The sequence below is a fragment of the Crocodylus siamensis genome, chromosome 1 (assembly GCF_052110815.1).
Source record: "Crocodylus siamensis isolate JL-2025a chromosome 1, ASM5211081v1, whole genome shotgun sequence".
Lineage (NCBI taxonomy): Eukaryota > Metazoa > Chordata > Crocodylia > Crocodylidae > Crocodylus > Crocodylus siamensis.
This window is the reverse complement of record NC_143395.1, coordinates 232,765,163-232,781,461: the sequence shown is the minus strand read 5'-3', so window position 1 is coordinate 232,781,461 and position 16,299 is coordinate 232,765,163. Positions and strand designations below refer to the sequence as shown.

Below are 16,299 nucleotides of genomic sequence, written 5' to 3'. Positions count from 1 at the left end.
TCAGCTATTTAAAATTAAAACATGCCTGGTTGGGTCAGTATTTAGATGGGAAACCTCCAAAGAATGCACGTGCCTGACACAAAACATTGTGTCAGTGCTCCTGTACAGTCATGCTTGTCTATCTTGATTCAGTGTTGAGTCAATACCAGTTAGTTTGGTGTTAGGGCTGGATATGATATTGACATCACCATTTCTTATGACCAGTTCTGGTCTGTAAAGATCTCATGATATTTATTATAACCATATGCTTAAACAGCTACTATTCTAACCACATTCTACTGTGAGTTGTTGAATACTGTCTACATGCATATAATCTTGAGACTTCAGATGGATTATGATAGTCTTCAGTTGGTGTTTCACCTCAGCAGTGGCTGCAGTTCAGTAACAGATGGACACTATCCAAGGTATACATTAATTTAAAAGCAGCATTGTGGCTTTAAACTACTGCTTGAACTGGCAGGTATGGAAAGGTAAAGAAGTGCTATACACACCCAGAAGTTTTCTCAGGCATTACACTTGTTGCAAAATGCTTTGGGAACTGTGTCCGAGGAGGCCCTTGCTAAATCTGAGGGGTGACTGTGTGTACCCATCCTGTGCCAATACATTACTTCTTAACTAGTCCATCAGGTTTGGGGGGGATAGAGACAAAAGATCTAACCCTAACCCTCTCCCTTGCCCTTCTTCCAGTTCCTAGACTATTTTGGGCAGTGGATTTCGAAAATTTTACAAGTCTTATAAAGTGTAGGCTTTGAAAAATGGGGGCTTTGACAAACTCCTTATCCAGTAAGAGTGCATTATACTCTCTGATTGAACAGTATACCTAAAACTGGACAAAAATTAGGACACTTGGATAATGGATTGATTACTGGAACAGACTAATCTTGAATTAGTTTGGTTTCAGTTCTTCTAACCAAAGCACTTATTGAGCCTTTTATTGTCTGCACCCTGACAGACATTTACTTTAAGACGTGATGGAATCTAATTCTTGATCCCAACAACTGCATGTCCTTCCATGCCACATGCAGTTGCGGGACATGCAGGACATGCAGTTGTGGGATTGGAGATTATATCCCTATCATGCATTATGTGGTTCAGCAAGACGAACCCAATCAGCTGATTGTCAGTTCCAGCCGGGAACATAGCCAGTCGCTACCCTAGCTGACAAGCAGTTCTGCATGCAAGGAGCTATAAAACGATGTGTACTGCCCAGCTGAGGCACGTGTGATTTTGACAGGTCTTGGTGCATGGGGAGCCTGGCATGGGGCTGCTGCACACAGGCAGCACATGGGGTTTTGCAGGTCTTGACCTCATTTTCAGTTTAAAGCATGATACAAACAAGCAAGAAAGTTTTCTCCATATGAATAAGCCACATTGTGGCTCATTTACTGCATTATTATGTCTTAAATTGAGTTGCATAGCTGCCCATTTACTATTTAAAGCACAGTTAGCCTGTTAATTGTTTCTTAAATGTAATGTGTGTCAGGGGCCATAATATTTTCCAGTGTACAGGGTTTCCCCCATTACCTCTGAAGTCAGCTGTTGCTGATGATTTTGTGGTGGAGAGTCTTTGTGTAGAACTTACTCCTGTCCCCTGAAATTAATCATAGTTTTGAACCTCTTCCATTCAAAGAAAGCATACTTACAGTTATACCTCTAGAGTGGGCACTCCTGACTCTCTGTTGACTTCCTTTTCATGAGGATAGATGGGTAAAGGTTGAATAAGAAACTCAATGTGTGAAGATCATCAGGAGAGACAAATGAGAAATGATTCTCTCATCTTGAAAAGTGTTTCATGATTTCCATTTTTTGTTCTGCATCCAAATGGATCCGAAACGTTTTGAAATGTTTTTAATGAAAAGGTGCCTGCCCACCTACCCTGCAGGAGACTACTCTGTATGATTCAGACAAGGAACTTGGTCTCCCCTGTTAGAGATGAGCCCCCTACCCACTAGCCAACGAGCTTTTTTGGGAGTGCCATATCACCGAGTCTCTTCTGTTGGAGCTGTTCCACTTTGTATAATAAATATTCATTGGAGCAGAGACTTGAACCATCGTCTCCTAAATTCCATGCAGATGCCCTAATCACCACGCTGTATAATAGATCTCACTCTGCCTCAGCCAGTCTGCTCTGCTGGAGCCGATCCACTGTGTATAAATAACTAATAAAATATCTATTGGCCATAGAGGAGTAAGAGAAATGAGCTCAGTAGTTCAACTGGAATAGGGGAGTATGAGGTTCAGATTCTTGCTCTGAATCGGGCAGAGAAGACTTGGAAGCATCCCCTAACTTTTGGGCCATTGGCTGCTCGGGGAGAGTCTGTTTTTGGTTTTGACCATATTGGCTGCAAGAAACCCTTTCTGTCCAAATAGTTGCTCCTGAAGCTATAGTTTTGAAGACATCTGTGTTTTCTGATGGAAAAAGTGCTGCATCAAAGCTTCTCTGAGCAGCTCTTAATTATGATGCAGACTGCATGGCAACTGGAACGAAGGGTGGTCTGAAGCCAGGAAGGCTTCATATTTCTCAGGATATGAGTGAGTGAGTATCTCAGACTCCATTAAAATGCATTACTATTCATAGTTTTAAAGTTTTATGCTTCTTTCTTTCTTAGTATACAAACAGTTTTATATTATCAGTACAACACTTTACAGGTTACCTTTAATTTACACGCGGATTTATTCAGAGTACTGCTTCCTAGCAGATAGCAGCGTCTTTAGCTTCTAACTTTTAGCTAGGCAAAGTACAGATGTGCCTCAGCATTATGAACATTTCACAGTGCAGAGCTTTATTTTTTATTAATTTGATGTGCGCAGAATCAATTTTATGAGAATATAAATGGATTTTGAGTTTTTCTCTTGCTCTTTATGCATAAAACCATGAATGAAATTAAATATTTCTAATTAGAAAGGGAACAGGAATTCACTTTTTTTTGTATAACAGCAGCTGGAAAGTGGACTTTGCCCTAGAATATACTTTCCTATTGCAAGGAAGTATGTGAAAATTTGGTAAATGTCTGATGCTACCATTTGTCATATATGATGATATCACACGTAGGGCAGGTTTTCTGATATGGTTATTTCTTCGGAGTACTTTCCAAAGAATTTGCAGCACTCACTAGCTCCCTGTAACTTAAATTTGTTAGTGCTTCTACATAGGTTATTAGCTTTGGAGATAGAAGTTCACTATTTAATTTCAGCAGCATAGCTTCCTCACTAATGCCCTGCTTGGGTGAGGGATGTGGCTATATAGTACATTTCCCCTGTCCATTCTTTCTTTATTCTTCCTGAAAATTATTATTGTGATTGGAAAATAGTCTGTGATCAATTTTCTGTTGTAGACACTGGTCCTTTAAGTACCAGACAGGAACGAATTAATTTATAACACGTAGCACCCACACAGCTTTCATTAGCAATGTGGACTTACCTAGATACCCATATTTCAATACGTCATTACCAGCCTCTTGGCTTGTCTGTTCCTCATGATTTTAGTGTTAATTTTATATCATTAACATTTGTTTAAAAATCGAATCGAATCCAATTTGGACTTAATGTTACAAAACTTCTTAAATCTAAGATTATATATTGGAAGATAGCCAGGAAGTATCTACTGAAAGTTTACCACTTTTTTTTATCAGTTACTTTTCTCTAAACTTCTTTCTCCAAACAGTTACTAATTCTACTTTAAAGGTAGTTGTGATAGTTGTTGTATATAGCTATCTATATAATTTACTTGAAGCAATGTCTATGTGCACTCAAGTCTTGAAGAGTTAGAAGTCGCTACAACAGTAAAATGGAGTAGGAGAGTTACCTGCAATATCCTGGAATAGTTTCTAAGGTCAAAAAGAACCATTCATATTGACCTAGTCTGAGGTTCGTAACACAGGCCATAGTTTCGCTCAGGCTCACGCAGTTTTGTGCAGCAGCATATGGTGGCTGCTTTATGGGTCACCAGTAGTGATTATTTTTGCACTGAAGCAAGTATTGCAAAGCAAGATCAGGCCATTGCATTGATTATTTTATGGCTTGTATTGTATTCTATTCAAAATAGTAAATCATCTTTCCATTCCTGTTCTGACTTCTGAAACATGTTGTCTCTCATTGGCCTGGCTTTTATGAGTTGGGGGATAAAGTTTCCAATAGCTCCTTTTTGACTCCTGCTCTTGCAAACTGTCTTATGTTAATCTTACTACTTTGTGCATCAGAATAGGGGTGTGATACAAAGGGCAGGTACTGACAAGTTGCCATGAACTTGAAATATGTACATTTTAAAGCAAAAAAGTACGAATTTTCACTCAAAATCTAACCATGTTGTTTTCTTGTTCTTATTCAGTCTGTGATGAGATTAATTTCATGACAGTAAAACCATTTCTTTGACCAGATTTCATCTCTGCCTTGACAGGATAGGGCAACTGCAGCCTTTATTTTAAAGCAGCCAGGACCTCTACTGTGAATACCTCTTATACATAGCTACTATAGTGAGGCTTGTGTGTAATTGTCATAATGGCTTATACAAAACAGGATACCCCTTTAAAAACAGTTTTGTAAACATATAGTTCATATGTCCTTGCGTCTTAATTTTTTTTTATATTTTAATTGTGCTTGAGATACACGTTTAACATTCTTAATATCAAACGATTGTTGCCCTGATACCCTGATTGGCTTCCCTCAGTCAAGAGTTTATACATCCATGAGTTTTCAGAGGCAAATTATGCTCTCAGATGTATTAGTTTATGGCTCCTATTGACTTTAAAGGAAGTCATAATATATAAGTATCTAGTTGTGGAATTGTTTCAGTAAGCCTGATATGCCTTTGCACTGTATAGTTTCTTCAAGTTATTTATGCATGTATTGAGAGAGGTTCTGAAGTATCTTTAGAATAATTACAAAATAAATTAATCGCCAGTCATGTCAGAGTTTTAACCGTTCTGTTAAACGGCATTATTATGCAATTAGTTGCATATTTAACCATTGGATTTAAATTGCAGAAATTCAGGTTGGAAAAGCAATAGCAGACATCCTTCTTAAACTTCTAATTTATCGTTCTCAGTTTTAATTTCACCCTGTGGGAATTGAGGTGACATTCCAAACAAAGCATTTATGATCAGGTTTGCATGCTCCCAGTAACCAACCTAACATGACTAACTTGGCTGTTTAGAGGGCAGTGAAGTAAAAAGATTAGGCATATTTGATACTAGGAAGTAGTCATTATCTGTGGGGTTCTGTTTCCATTTCTGACACTGGTTCATTTGGTAATCTAAAGTAAATCTTGGGATCTTTATCCTTCATAAAATAGGGATGCAAGATTTATCTCCTTTGTATGAAGTATTATAGTTTGAATGACAAAGTATTTAATGCTCAGTATGCATTTATCAGTCAACAAGAAGCAACAGAGAGCTTTTCAAGTTGAGAATTTATTTAAAAAAAGCAGGCAATTATTTACATTACAGGAGTCTTTGGATGTTAACAGTATGGTTATCAGTTGAATCTTTGTCTTAAAAGATGTCTTTTGATCTGGAGAATGCTTTTAAAATGGCATATTTAATAATGTCCATTTTCCTTCCATTTGTTTTTCATTTTGTTGTCTTTATTAGGAGAGAGAGATGTGTTTTTAAAACTGGAATTTTTCTATCAGATAAGCTTAGCTATTCTTTTAGATTTTGCAGTGGCGCTGTGAAGACACAGTTTGACCCTATAATTATATAGAGAAATATAACTTACTTCAGTGGGCAAAATTTAACATGTATTGTGAGTCTTGTATGTTATGGAAATAACTCATAAAGTTAGAGACTTAAGGTTATGGTTTCATAACAAGATCAAGCAAAAAAGGCTTTTTGTGAGGAAGATGGAGGTTTTAGGGTTGGGGTTTTTTTGTTTTTTTTGAGACTTCAGTAACAACAGTAGGGAACAGCACATTGATGCTTAAGAAATAGCATATGGACACTATATCAATAGCAAATCATGACTAAAATTTCCTTTTTTATGCGAGGGTGGAGTCAGGGCCTGAACTGGCATGCTTATACCAGTATAATCAACATTACTGATGTAGAAAGGAGCAGACAAGCAAGGCAGGTCATAAAACTGGAATAACTTTACTTATTTGGTGTGACATTACCTAAAGAATTGGGTAAAATTCAACTGGTGTAAGTAACACTGGTTTAAGTTGACTGTCTATTGTCAGTCCTCAATAGCCATATGCCAAAGATAGACAAGCTATTACTGTGTTTTGCCACTAGGTGGTATTGTGCCCCCTGTTGCTTACAGCTACCCTGGGAGAGCTGCATGCCTCTCTGTTCCTAATCCTGGCATAATTTACATTGGTAACTTACAAACGGATGTAAATTATATCAAGATATGTGTATGGTATAATCAGGCCTCAGGTAGACTATTGATAAGATGTATTTGGGGTGTAGAAATCCAGAATTCTCCTCCTGGGCTGGGTCCAGAGGAAAAAAACGCAGCTTTCAAGCAAGTTTGTATCTGATGCTAATCACTCTGACCTTTAGTAGCAGACATTGACAATTGCAATCTTAAGTGTTTTTGGTGAGGAGGACTATGGTATAGATGGATCTACTGGCTGTGAACATCCTTCAGGAAAGAATGTGATGATGTTTGTCATTGAGTCCATTCCACCATTGCCCCATGATCTGTTAATTCTATTCATCAGAGTTCAGAACTCCTGTGGTCTGCTGTTTGTTCTTTCCCAATGTGGATTTCTCCTGTTGCTGAAGTTTGAAGGTTCTTTCCCCATCCACTTTTACTATGTAAAACAAAGTTTTATGTCCCGCATCTGACTTAACAAAACTCTGTAAGGGCATTTGTAAGTTCAGGACATTTGTCTGGTTTCCATTCGTAACACAAAAGAAATGGAATGGGTCACATTTGTCCAGAGTACTGAATGTCACCCACAATCTTTCTGAAATATGTTCTCACTTCAGGCAGATGTTGACTACCACTGCTGAAAATGCATATTGTTATTTCCTGCTGTTTGTGCATTACATACACATTGATTCTCTTCACAGAGGACCAAATTATTACTTTGTGTTTATGGCTCCTATGCATGTCAGTGAGAATCTCATACTTTTATCTAAGGAGAGCATATCCCTCATTAGTTGGCGTGAATATAAATAGTTAATTATGGGCTGAACCCTAACCTTTGCAAAGTGTGGATTTGGTGTGATCAGTATGAAGTGTTTAACTTCTGTTTGGGCTGTATGTGACTTCTGAATAGATTTTACTGGAGCCAACCATGTTTGGTTTTGTTAAATGAATGATAGAACGATCTTCACAAATATATACATTCTATGTTAAATACTGACACTATTCAAACCTTATTAACGTTGTTACAGAGAGTGAAAAGCCACGCACAGGAACAGGTGAACCAGTTTTAAGTTTGCACTACAGTACCGAAGGAACAACTACAAGCACAATAAAACTGGACTTTACTGATGAGTGGTAAGAAGGGTTGTGAGGGTTTTTTTGTGGGAAGGGGTTTGGTTGACACAGTATTTCATATTTTAATAGCAGTTATTTAGTTTTGTTCTTTCAAAGTTTTATTACCACTTGCTTCCTCCTGTTTCACAGTTTTGTTATATTACTGTAATAGTGACTGTCTACCTAAGAATAACCTATTTTATTTGTTCTGTTTTCATACAGTTGTAATAATAATGCTAAAAAGTAGGCAGTATTCTTTTTAACCTTAATCTTTAAACACAGGAAAAGAAATAGATAGAAAGTAAGAAAAAACATGACTATTATTAACACTGTGTAGGTGAGCTCTAAAAGAACATCAGTATTAAAATAACATGGATTTGATTTTTTTTGAGCTAAATAAAGTTTCTGAGCAGACAACTGCAGGAACATTTTGGTTGTGAATTTTGATAAATAGTTTTAACAGTAATTATAGTAATACTTCAATATATGGATTATCTTCAGTAGTTTTGACCTAAATCTTAAAATACTTCAGGAAAAAAATATACTCCTGGGATATACATCAATCAAGTCTCCTCAGATTTAAGAAAAGTAATTTAAAATGGTGGGGGGGGGGAGAGAAATTCATAGTTGTTTTTTCTTTTCTTGGTACTCAGCAATCTAAAACCTTGTAAGAAAAAGAAAAGTCAAGTCAACTGAAAGGTGATCTGATAGGCTAGGGACAGAATTTGCACACAAACCGTATAAGTGATCAGAAACTGGTTCAAATTTGTAACACAACAGAAGTTCACTGCACATAAACCTCTTTCAAAATGGCTGAAACCAGTTTAAGATAAACCTGGATGGATGTAATATCAGATTTAACAGATTTAAGTTAAATTGATTCATTGAACTTCTGTCCCAGGTCCCCTCCAGATTCTAGTTAATTGACAGTCCACCAGCGTCCCAGGATGCTTTGCACATCTTCTGCAACCCTTCCTCACAGCATGGGTGGGCTAGCCTTAGCTCATGCTTGTCTGCTGCAGCTGAGGTGGGGACATGTGATCTAATACCCTCCCAGCTTCTGATCTGCACCCCTGCAGACATGGGCTGCATTTCTGGAATTAGAAGTGAAAGTCTGTTCACTTGTTGGCTCAATCTACATATCTTAGACTAACCTGCGAAGATCGAATCAATTCTGTGCGACTTCTGAAAAATTATGGTTGCCTCTACCACCATGACCCCCCATCCAAACCTGGGGCCTTCAGACAGTGCCATGAGGAAAAATGTATTTAAAGACTGTGAAGTGGTTGGATACTGCAGTGTAGATAAATCCATGTGAGATGAAATCCATTACCATCTCTTTTGAAAATGACTGGCACTACAGCCATCATTTCCTACATTCTGGTGGCAGGCTCCAGAAGTTACTTCTGTTCCTGCTCCACTACTTCAGCACACTTCAGATCCATTCTCTGTAACTGGCCAGATCTAATGTTGTATATACTTGTCCATCAGTAGTATCTGAATATCTTCCAGGCAAACAACTTGTCCTTTTCTATGCTGGCAAAAGGCAGGCTAATTTTTAAAAATATTGTTGTTTAAAGAATAATGAACAACACTGAGTACTCACTGCCAGCTCTCATTCATTTAAATGAGAAAAAAAGTATAACCTTCCTTTAAAACTGCAGCTTAAATACAATGGACAAACTATACCCTGTAATAGTTTAAAACTCATTCCTCTAAGCACTTGACTCCTGACTCTAATATCTGCATGGGGGTATGTTTGACTTTAGTGAAAATTCTGTGAGTTTGGAATATGCACCTGAGAAACCTTTTGTGATGGATGTGATTAGTTAAACCTAATTAGAAATATGGGCTGATGGGGTATATCTACCCAGCTCAGCACAGCACCTTGGAAAGATACCCAGTTCACTCTGAACTAGGGTTGGCAAGCTAGTTGATTGACCAGTCAAATCATGTCAGTTGACTGCCTATTATTTGACCCCAGTCAAAAATTGTCAAATATTCTATAAAGCCGTGGTGGCGTACCTTTTTTTGTAGTATCATAGCGTCATCTGTTAGCAGGGTCAGGAGACTGTATCAGCAGCATAGTAAAAATAAAAAACTAAGCAGCATTAAAAAAAACAACAACCCTTCCCCTGATGGCTGGCTGCTGTGACTGCAGGCATCTCCAAATGCAAACATAAAATGCCTAAAGAGTTAGCCTATTCCCTGCTTTGCATAACTAAGTTTTAAAAACTGACTATGTCTTTTATAGCTGCTAAGTAGAGCTGTGCAAAGCTTTGGTCCCCGATTCGATTTGGTGACCGAATCTCTGAATCCAGATCAAATCAGGAGACCCTTTAATCTCTCTCATTCGAATCGGAACCCTCTGAATTGGTTCAGAGAGATTTGGAAAGATTCGATGATTTGGACATAGACGCAGCTTTACATGTTTTTTCTACATACCTCAAGGTACCAGGCGGCTTGTGAATGCTAAGATGCCGGGGCAGGTGAAGCATCCCACAGGAGTGGGGGGGATGCTCCCCAGCGTGCTTGGCAGCGGACCTGGAAGTGGAACAGAAGCACTCCTGGTCTACTTCTGGGTCTGCCAGGCAGTGCACTGGGGGCCCCCCTGTGCTCCCTCAGCTCAGCAACTGGGTGCCTCCTGGGTTTGGCGAGGGGACCTGGCATCCTCCCACAGCCAATGGTGAGCCGGGGGGGGATGTGGTTCCCTCCTCCCCCGAAGTGCTCAGCAGCAGACCCAGAAGTGGACCGGAAGTACTTCCAGTCCATTTCTGGGTTCACTGCTGAGCTCATGGGGAGTCCCCACATGGTCCTGTGGGACGCTCCATCTGCCCCAGCATCGCAGCATTCACGAGCTGCGCCTGGTACCTCAAGGTATGTAGAAAAAATATTTAAAGTTGTGTCTATGGCTGAATCGTTGATTCTCTGAATTAGCATTGAATCTTCAGATTCGGATTCAGCTGAATTGAATCGGGGACAGTGATCCGAATCAACAAATCAAATCACTGTCCCTGATTCGGGCTGAATCCAAATAGAATACGGCCCATTTTGCACACTCCTACTGCTAAGTGTGTTTTGTTTCGGTTTAAGTTTTGTTGGCAACAGTTCAGGCCTGAGGTTTTAGAATTAAAGTCAAGAAAAAGAAGAATTGCTCAGTCTTTAATGTAATTCACATTCCCACTTGCCTAACATGGATTGTTGTAACAATTCTTTACTATTTTTTAGAATTTTTCAACAACTGTTAACTAACTTTTTTTTACGTCAAAGTATCTAACTTAACTGAAGATTGAAGTCTCTCTCTTCACTGTTGTAATTAATTCATGCTTAAAATATTTTACCATCTTTTGACAATATTTGACTCATCAGCTGATCAAGTATTTTTTTGATGACTCAGGTGCCCAATGTTGTTGGGTTTTTGACTGGTGTCCAATGTCTGTGGCATACTCATAGCCATATTGGCCGCAGTCGTACGGCACCACATACCACACGTTTAGTTCTCCATGCTGCAAGGGAGCAGCACGGAATGTTTTTTTTGACCCCTGGATATCCAGGGGTCAGAAAAAATCACAGAAAAAGAAAAAGCAGATTGGTGGCGCATGCTCCAACCATGTGCGCCCAAAGTTGGTGCCTGGCCAGCTGGAGCTGCATTCCAGTGCTGGCCAGACTTCATGCAACAGGATCACCGCTGCTGCAGCCCTGGGAGGCCCTCAGGACTCCAGGTAAGGTTTCTGGGGCCAGCCCAGTGCTGGCTTCAGCCTCCTCTACTCCACCCACGGTAACTTGCTGCGCACCAGAGTGCGCATGGTGCAGGTGTTTCCTATAGGGTTGCCAACCCTCCCGGATTGGCTGGGAGTCTACTGGAATCGGCATTGATCTCCTGGTGACTGTTGAAAGCAATCTAGGAGATGGATATTGTGAACAGGTTGAACAGCCAATAAATGTCCTGTGCATGTGCGCAACCACAGTGCGGCATGCAGGAGGTCAGGAGCACGGCCCGGCAGCATGGAGAGCATCCAGGTCTGGCTGGTAAATCTGTTGTGAGAGAAGGGGCATGGCGGGGGGGACAAATCAAGGCCTCAGTGGTGAGGGAGGGAGTGAGGCCAGGGCAGGTGCTGCACAGCTGGGGCAGGGCACAGGGCGGAGCTGCAAGTGGCTCACCTAAGGGGTGCAGGGGGGGGAGGCTTCCACTGCTACACACACCCCAGGAGGACATGAGGGGTGCTGGGGCGAGGGTGGGCTGCTGCTGTGGCTGGGGGTGGCTACAGACTCTTCCTGGCAGGGGGTTTGGGCTGGGGCTGTACTCGGGGCAGGCAGCCAGCAGTGGTGCTGCAACAGGCCCCAGCCCCTCCCCACCCAATAGATCCCCTCCCAGTGCAGCCTGGCCCAGCCCCCTGCTGGAAAGAGCCTGGCACTGGCCCCAGTCCTCAGCAGCAGCCCGCCCTCGCCCTGCATGCAGATATGGGAGCACATGCCCCCCATGCCCTCCCCAGGTTTGCATTGTGGTGGGAGCCATCACTCCCTCCTCACGCCCCCCAGATGAGCTGCTTGTGGTTGCGCTCCATGCTCTGACCCAGCAGTGCTTGCCCCAGCCCACTCCCTCCCTCACTGCAGGGACCTCAGTCTGCATGCCCCTTCCCTCCCCGCTTCTCCCACAACAGACTTTCCAGCCAGACTCTGCTTTCTGAGCTGCTGGTCTGCATATTGGTAATTGGATTGGTATCGGCCAATACAGCTTGTTAAAAATTGGCCATCAGTATCAGCCCAAAAAATCTCTATCGGTACACTCCTATTAATAACATCGCGTCATGCTGGGAGAAAAAAATCTCCTGAAATAACTTCAGTCAGAGTTGGCAACCCTCGTATCCCAGGGACAGCTAACAGTGGCACAAGGTGCGCAGCCACTGGTTATCCCCAGGGAACCAGACGTCAATGCACATCTGGACGGGGCCATAGTGACCTTAATTTTGCATGTTGATCAAGCTAATATCCCGCTTGTTGTCTAAACCTAGTAATTTGTAGAATGTGCTGTAGATTATCGTCTTCTGTTAGATCTTTAACTGAATCTACACTTGCAGCTTTTGACATTTTTTTTGTTGAATGTTTTTAGAATGTGCAAGCCCTGCAGCAAGTGCAGAACACTAGAATTTTTGTTAATTTCGTTGACTAATGCTGTTTTATGTACTAAATTATTGTGGTAACGAAACTACCTTCTGTTGTTGTGTGATGTGTGTGATATACCATTGTTACGTGACATAAATAATATTAAAAATCTATCTTCTTTTAAACTGGCCAAAGCACACTACAAAACTCAGATTCAAATTTCTGCTCATGGGAAGAGTGATTTTTGAAAATGTCATATAAGGAGTTATGTATTTGTTTTCCCCAGAGATTCCACATCAAATGTGCTTGGTTTACAGGATTTTTTTCTTACTACCAACATCATAAACACCATCTGGCATCTGCAAATCCAGTTGAACAATTTCTTCCTTTTACATAATCACCTGTGGTAGTTTGACTTAGGCTGACATTTGGTGATGGATGAAAATGAATAGACTTTAGCTTGCTCCCAGGTAGCCTTTTTGATTATATAGTAGAGGTGTGTGAAGTGGGCAGTAGTCGATTCAGATTCGGCCTGATTCAGGAGACAGTGGTTTGATTCGCTGATTAGTTTCACTGTCCCGATTCAGATTTGGCCAAATCGAAGATCTGATTCTGATTCAGAGGATTTGGCCATAGGCACAGCTTTATATGTTTGTTTTTTTTCTATGTACCTTGAGGTACCAGGTGCATGCTGAGATGGTAGGGTGGATGGACTGTCCCTTGGGAGGATCAGGGGGTGCATCCCTGCCCGCTTGGCGGCAGCCCTGGAAGTGGACCAGAAGTTCTGGTCCACTCCTGGGTCTGCCGCTGAGTGCGTGGGGGACCCCTCTGTGCTCCCATGGGACATTCCATCCGGCCTACCATCTCATCATTCAAGAGCCGCGCCTGGTACCTCGGGGTACGTAGAAAAAACATATAAAGCTGTGTCTTCTAGCCAAATTGTCGAAACTCTCCGGATCTCTCCGGAATGATTGAGGGTTCCGATTCTATTCAGAGAGATTAAAGGGTCTCCTGATTTGATTCGGATTCAGAGATTGGGCTGAATCTCCTCTGAATCAAATCAGCGACTGAAGCTTCGCCCAGCCCTATTATATTGGCTTCTCATGCAAAAAGCTTATCTATTACCAATCCATTACAAGAGAGTTCTTCTACCATGTGGCCCCAAAAGTAGAAACTAAAGCTGCTTACAGACGTTACTTTTTTTTTTTTTTAAAGTGGCGCTTCAATATAAACATGGTGCACCCCTGTGCCAAGCACCGTGCATGCCCAGGAGAGGCAGTGCATTACTTGGAGCCAGCTTGCCTGACATCTGTATAGATTGGGCACTTAGTATGGCTTTTTAGGTGCTTTTATCTAATTTGCTGATTGACTCAGCTTTAGATAAAAGTGCCAACAAGTCTGCTGAAGTTCCCGATCTATACAGAGGTTGCAGAGCCGGGTCAAAGTAATGTGCTGCTGCTTCTAGTAAAGCAAATTTTTTGGAGGGGGGTTGAGAAGGGAGGGTGTTAAACATCTGCAAGCAGCTTGAGTTGTCAGTTGGGGCAAGTATCTTTAAGACCTGTTGATGGAGGCTGCTCTTCTGAAAGCATGCATCTCTGAAAGGCTACTGGAAAAAGCAAAATAAACTCCTCACTTGCACTCAGATGTTCTGTCCTGGTTTTTTCCTGTTTTGTTGTCTAACCTTTTTTTTTTTTTCCCTCAAACAAGTGAATCTGATATTCATTTTATTTTTTATCGGTTTCCTGGAGATTCTCCAGTTTTTTCTTGTTGTCTTTCAGATGGGATAGAATTTTTAAGTAGCTCTTGAACATAGCTGAATTTGTGTGCTGGATGCTGCCCTTAATGCAAGTCCTTTTTTCATAATGTATTTCCTGTAGATAACTGTCTTATCCTACCATGGAGGATAAGTAGGAGGAGGCTGTGAAGGCCCAAAGAAAAACAGAAGTATTTGATACTCTGTATTTCTTTAGGCTAGCCCAAAGTGTGACAATCCCCATGCGGATCAAAAGGGGCAAGAGTGCTCAAAACCCCGCCATGGCTCACCAAAAGCATCCACAGCTGCCTCAAAGCCAAAAAGGAGGCATACGCCCAACTGAAGGGAGGGGCCATCACCAAGGAGGATTATATCTCCTTGGCTCGAGATTGTAGGGGGGCTGTTAGGAAGGCTAAGGCAGAGATGGAACTGCGATTAGCAACCCAGATCAAAGATAACAAGAAGTCCTCTTTTAAATACATAGGGGGGAAAAGAAGGTACCAAATAATGTGGGGCCTCTGCAGGACATGCTTGGTAATCTGGTGTTAGCACCAGATGACAAAGCTAATCTCTTTAACAGATTCTTTCATAGTTTCATAGTTTCTAGGGTCGGAAGGGACCTGAGCAGATCATCTAGTCCGACCCCCTGCCATGGCAGGAAAGAATACTGGGGTCAAATGACCCCAGCAAGGTGTTCATCTAACCTCCTCTTAAAGACCCCGAGGGTAGGGGCCAGCACCACTTCTCTTGGAAGCTGGTTCCAGACCCTAGCCGCCCTGACTGTGAAGTCGCGCCTCCTGATATCTAACCTAAACCTACCCTCTGCCAGCTTGTGACCGTCATTCCTGGTCACTCCTGGCGGTGCTTGGGGAAACAGTGACTTCCCCAATGCCTGCTGATCCCCCTTGACTAGTTTATAACAGGCCACAAGATCCCCCCTCAGCCTTCTCTTTTGGAGGCTCAACAGGTTCAGGTCCTGCTGTCTGTCCTCATAGGGCCTGCCCTGTTGTCCCCTGATCATATGAGTGGCCTCCTCTGGACCCTCTCCATGCTGTCGACATCCCTCTTGAAGTGCGGCGCCCATTTTTCTGAGCAGAGACAAGGACATCCCCCTCCACCCCCTCTGGGATCCCTGACAGTCCCAGGGGAGGCACAGCCAGGCCAGGGTCAGTGAGGACCTAGTCAGGGAACTTTTGGAGGGACTAGGCGTGTTCAAATCAGCAGGTCCTGACTACCTCCACCCTAGAGTACTTAGGGAATTGGCAGAGGTCATTTCAGGACCCCTGGCACAGCTTTACAAGCACTTGTGCTCTGGTGAGGTGCCTGATGACTGGAAAAGGGCCAATGTGGTCCTCTTTTTCAAAAAAGGGAGGAAAGAGGACCCAGGAAACTATAGGCCATTAGTCTTACGTTGGTCCTGGGGAAGCTCTTTGGGAAAATTTTCTAGGAGCACATCTGCGAGGGTCCAGCAGGGCAGTTTATGCTTAGGGGCAACCAACATGGGTCCATTAGAGGGAGGTCCTGTCAGACCAACCTGGTGGCCTATGACCAAATCACAAAAGCCTTGGACGCAGGTGTCACGGTGGATGTAGTCTTCCTGGACTTTAGGAAGGCCTTTGACACTGTCTCTCATCCCATCCTCATTAAAAAATTAGGCGTGTGTGGTGTTGACGACTACAGTCGCATGGGATTGCAAATTGGCTGGAGGGCCGCACCCAGAGAATGACAGTGTGGCCCTCCCAGCCAGTTTTTGACCTGGAGAGATGTGGGCAGCAGGGTCCACTAGGGCTCGGTCCTCAGGCCTGCACTGTTCAATATCTTCATTGGAAAATTGTGCAAGGGGGTGAAAAGCACCTTGTTTGAGTCTGCAGATGACACTAAGATGTGGGGAGAAGTGAGCACACTAGAAGAGAGGGACAGGCTACAGCTAGATCTGGACAGGTTACAGAGGTGGGCAAATGAGAACAGGATTTCAATATGGACAAGTGCAAGGTACTGGACCTGGGGAGGAAGAA

General features: G+C 42.3%; 1 protein-coding gene across 6 annotated transcripts in view; it reads left to right on the top strand.

Moving 5' to 3' along the window:
* Positions 1 to 16,299, top strand: part of DCAF6 (DDB1 and CUL4 associated factor 6) — a 142,424-nt gene that overhangs the window by 85,399 nt on the left and 40,726 nt on the right. For all 6 annotated transcript variants that reach the window (XM_090058962.1, XM_090058952.1, XM_090058935.1 and 3 more), the window contains one exon: positions 7,344 to 7,449. In XM_090058962.1, the coding sequence (XP_089915088.1) occupies positions 7,344 to 7,449 (106 nt within the window). The remainder of the gene's footprint in view (positions 1 to 7,343; positions 7,450 to 16,299) is intronic.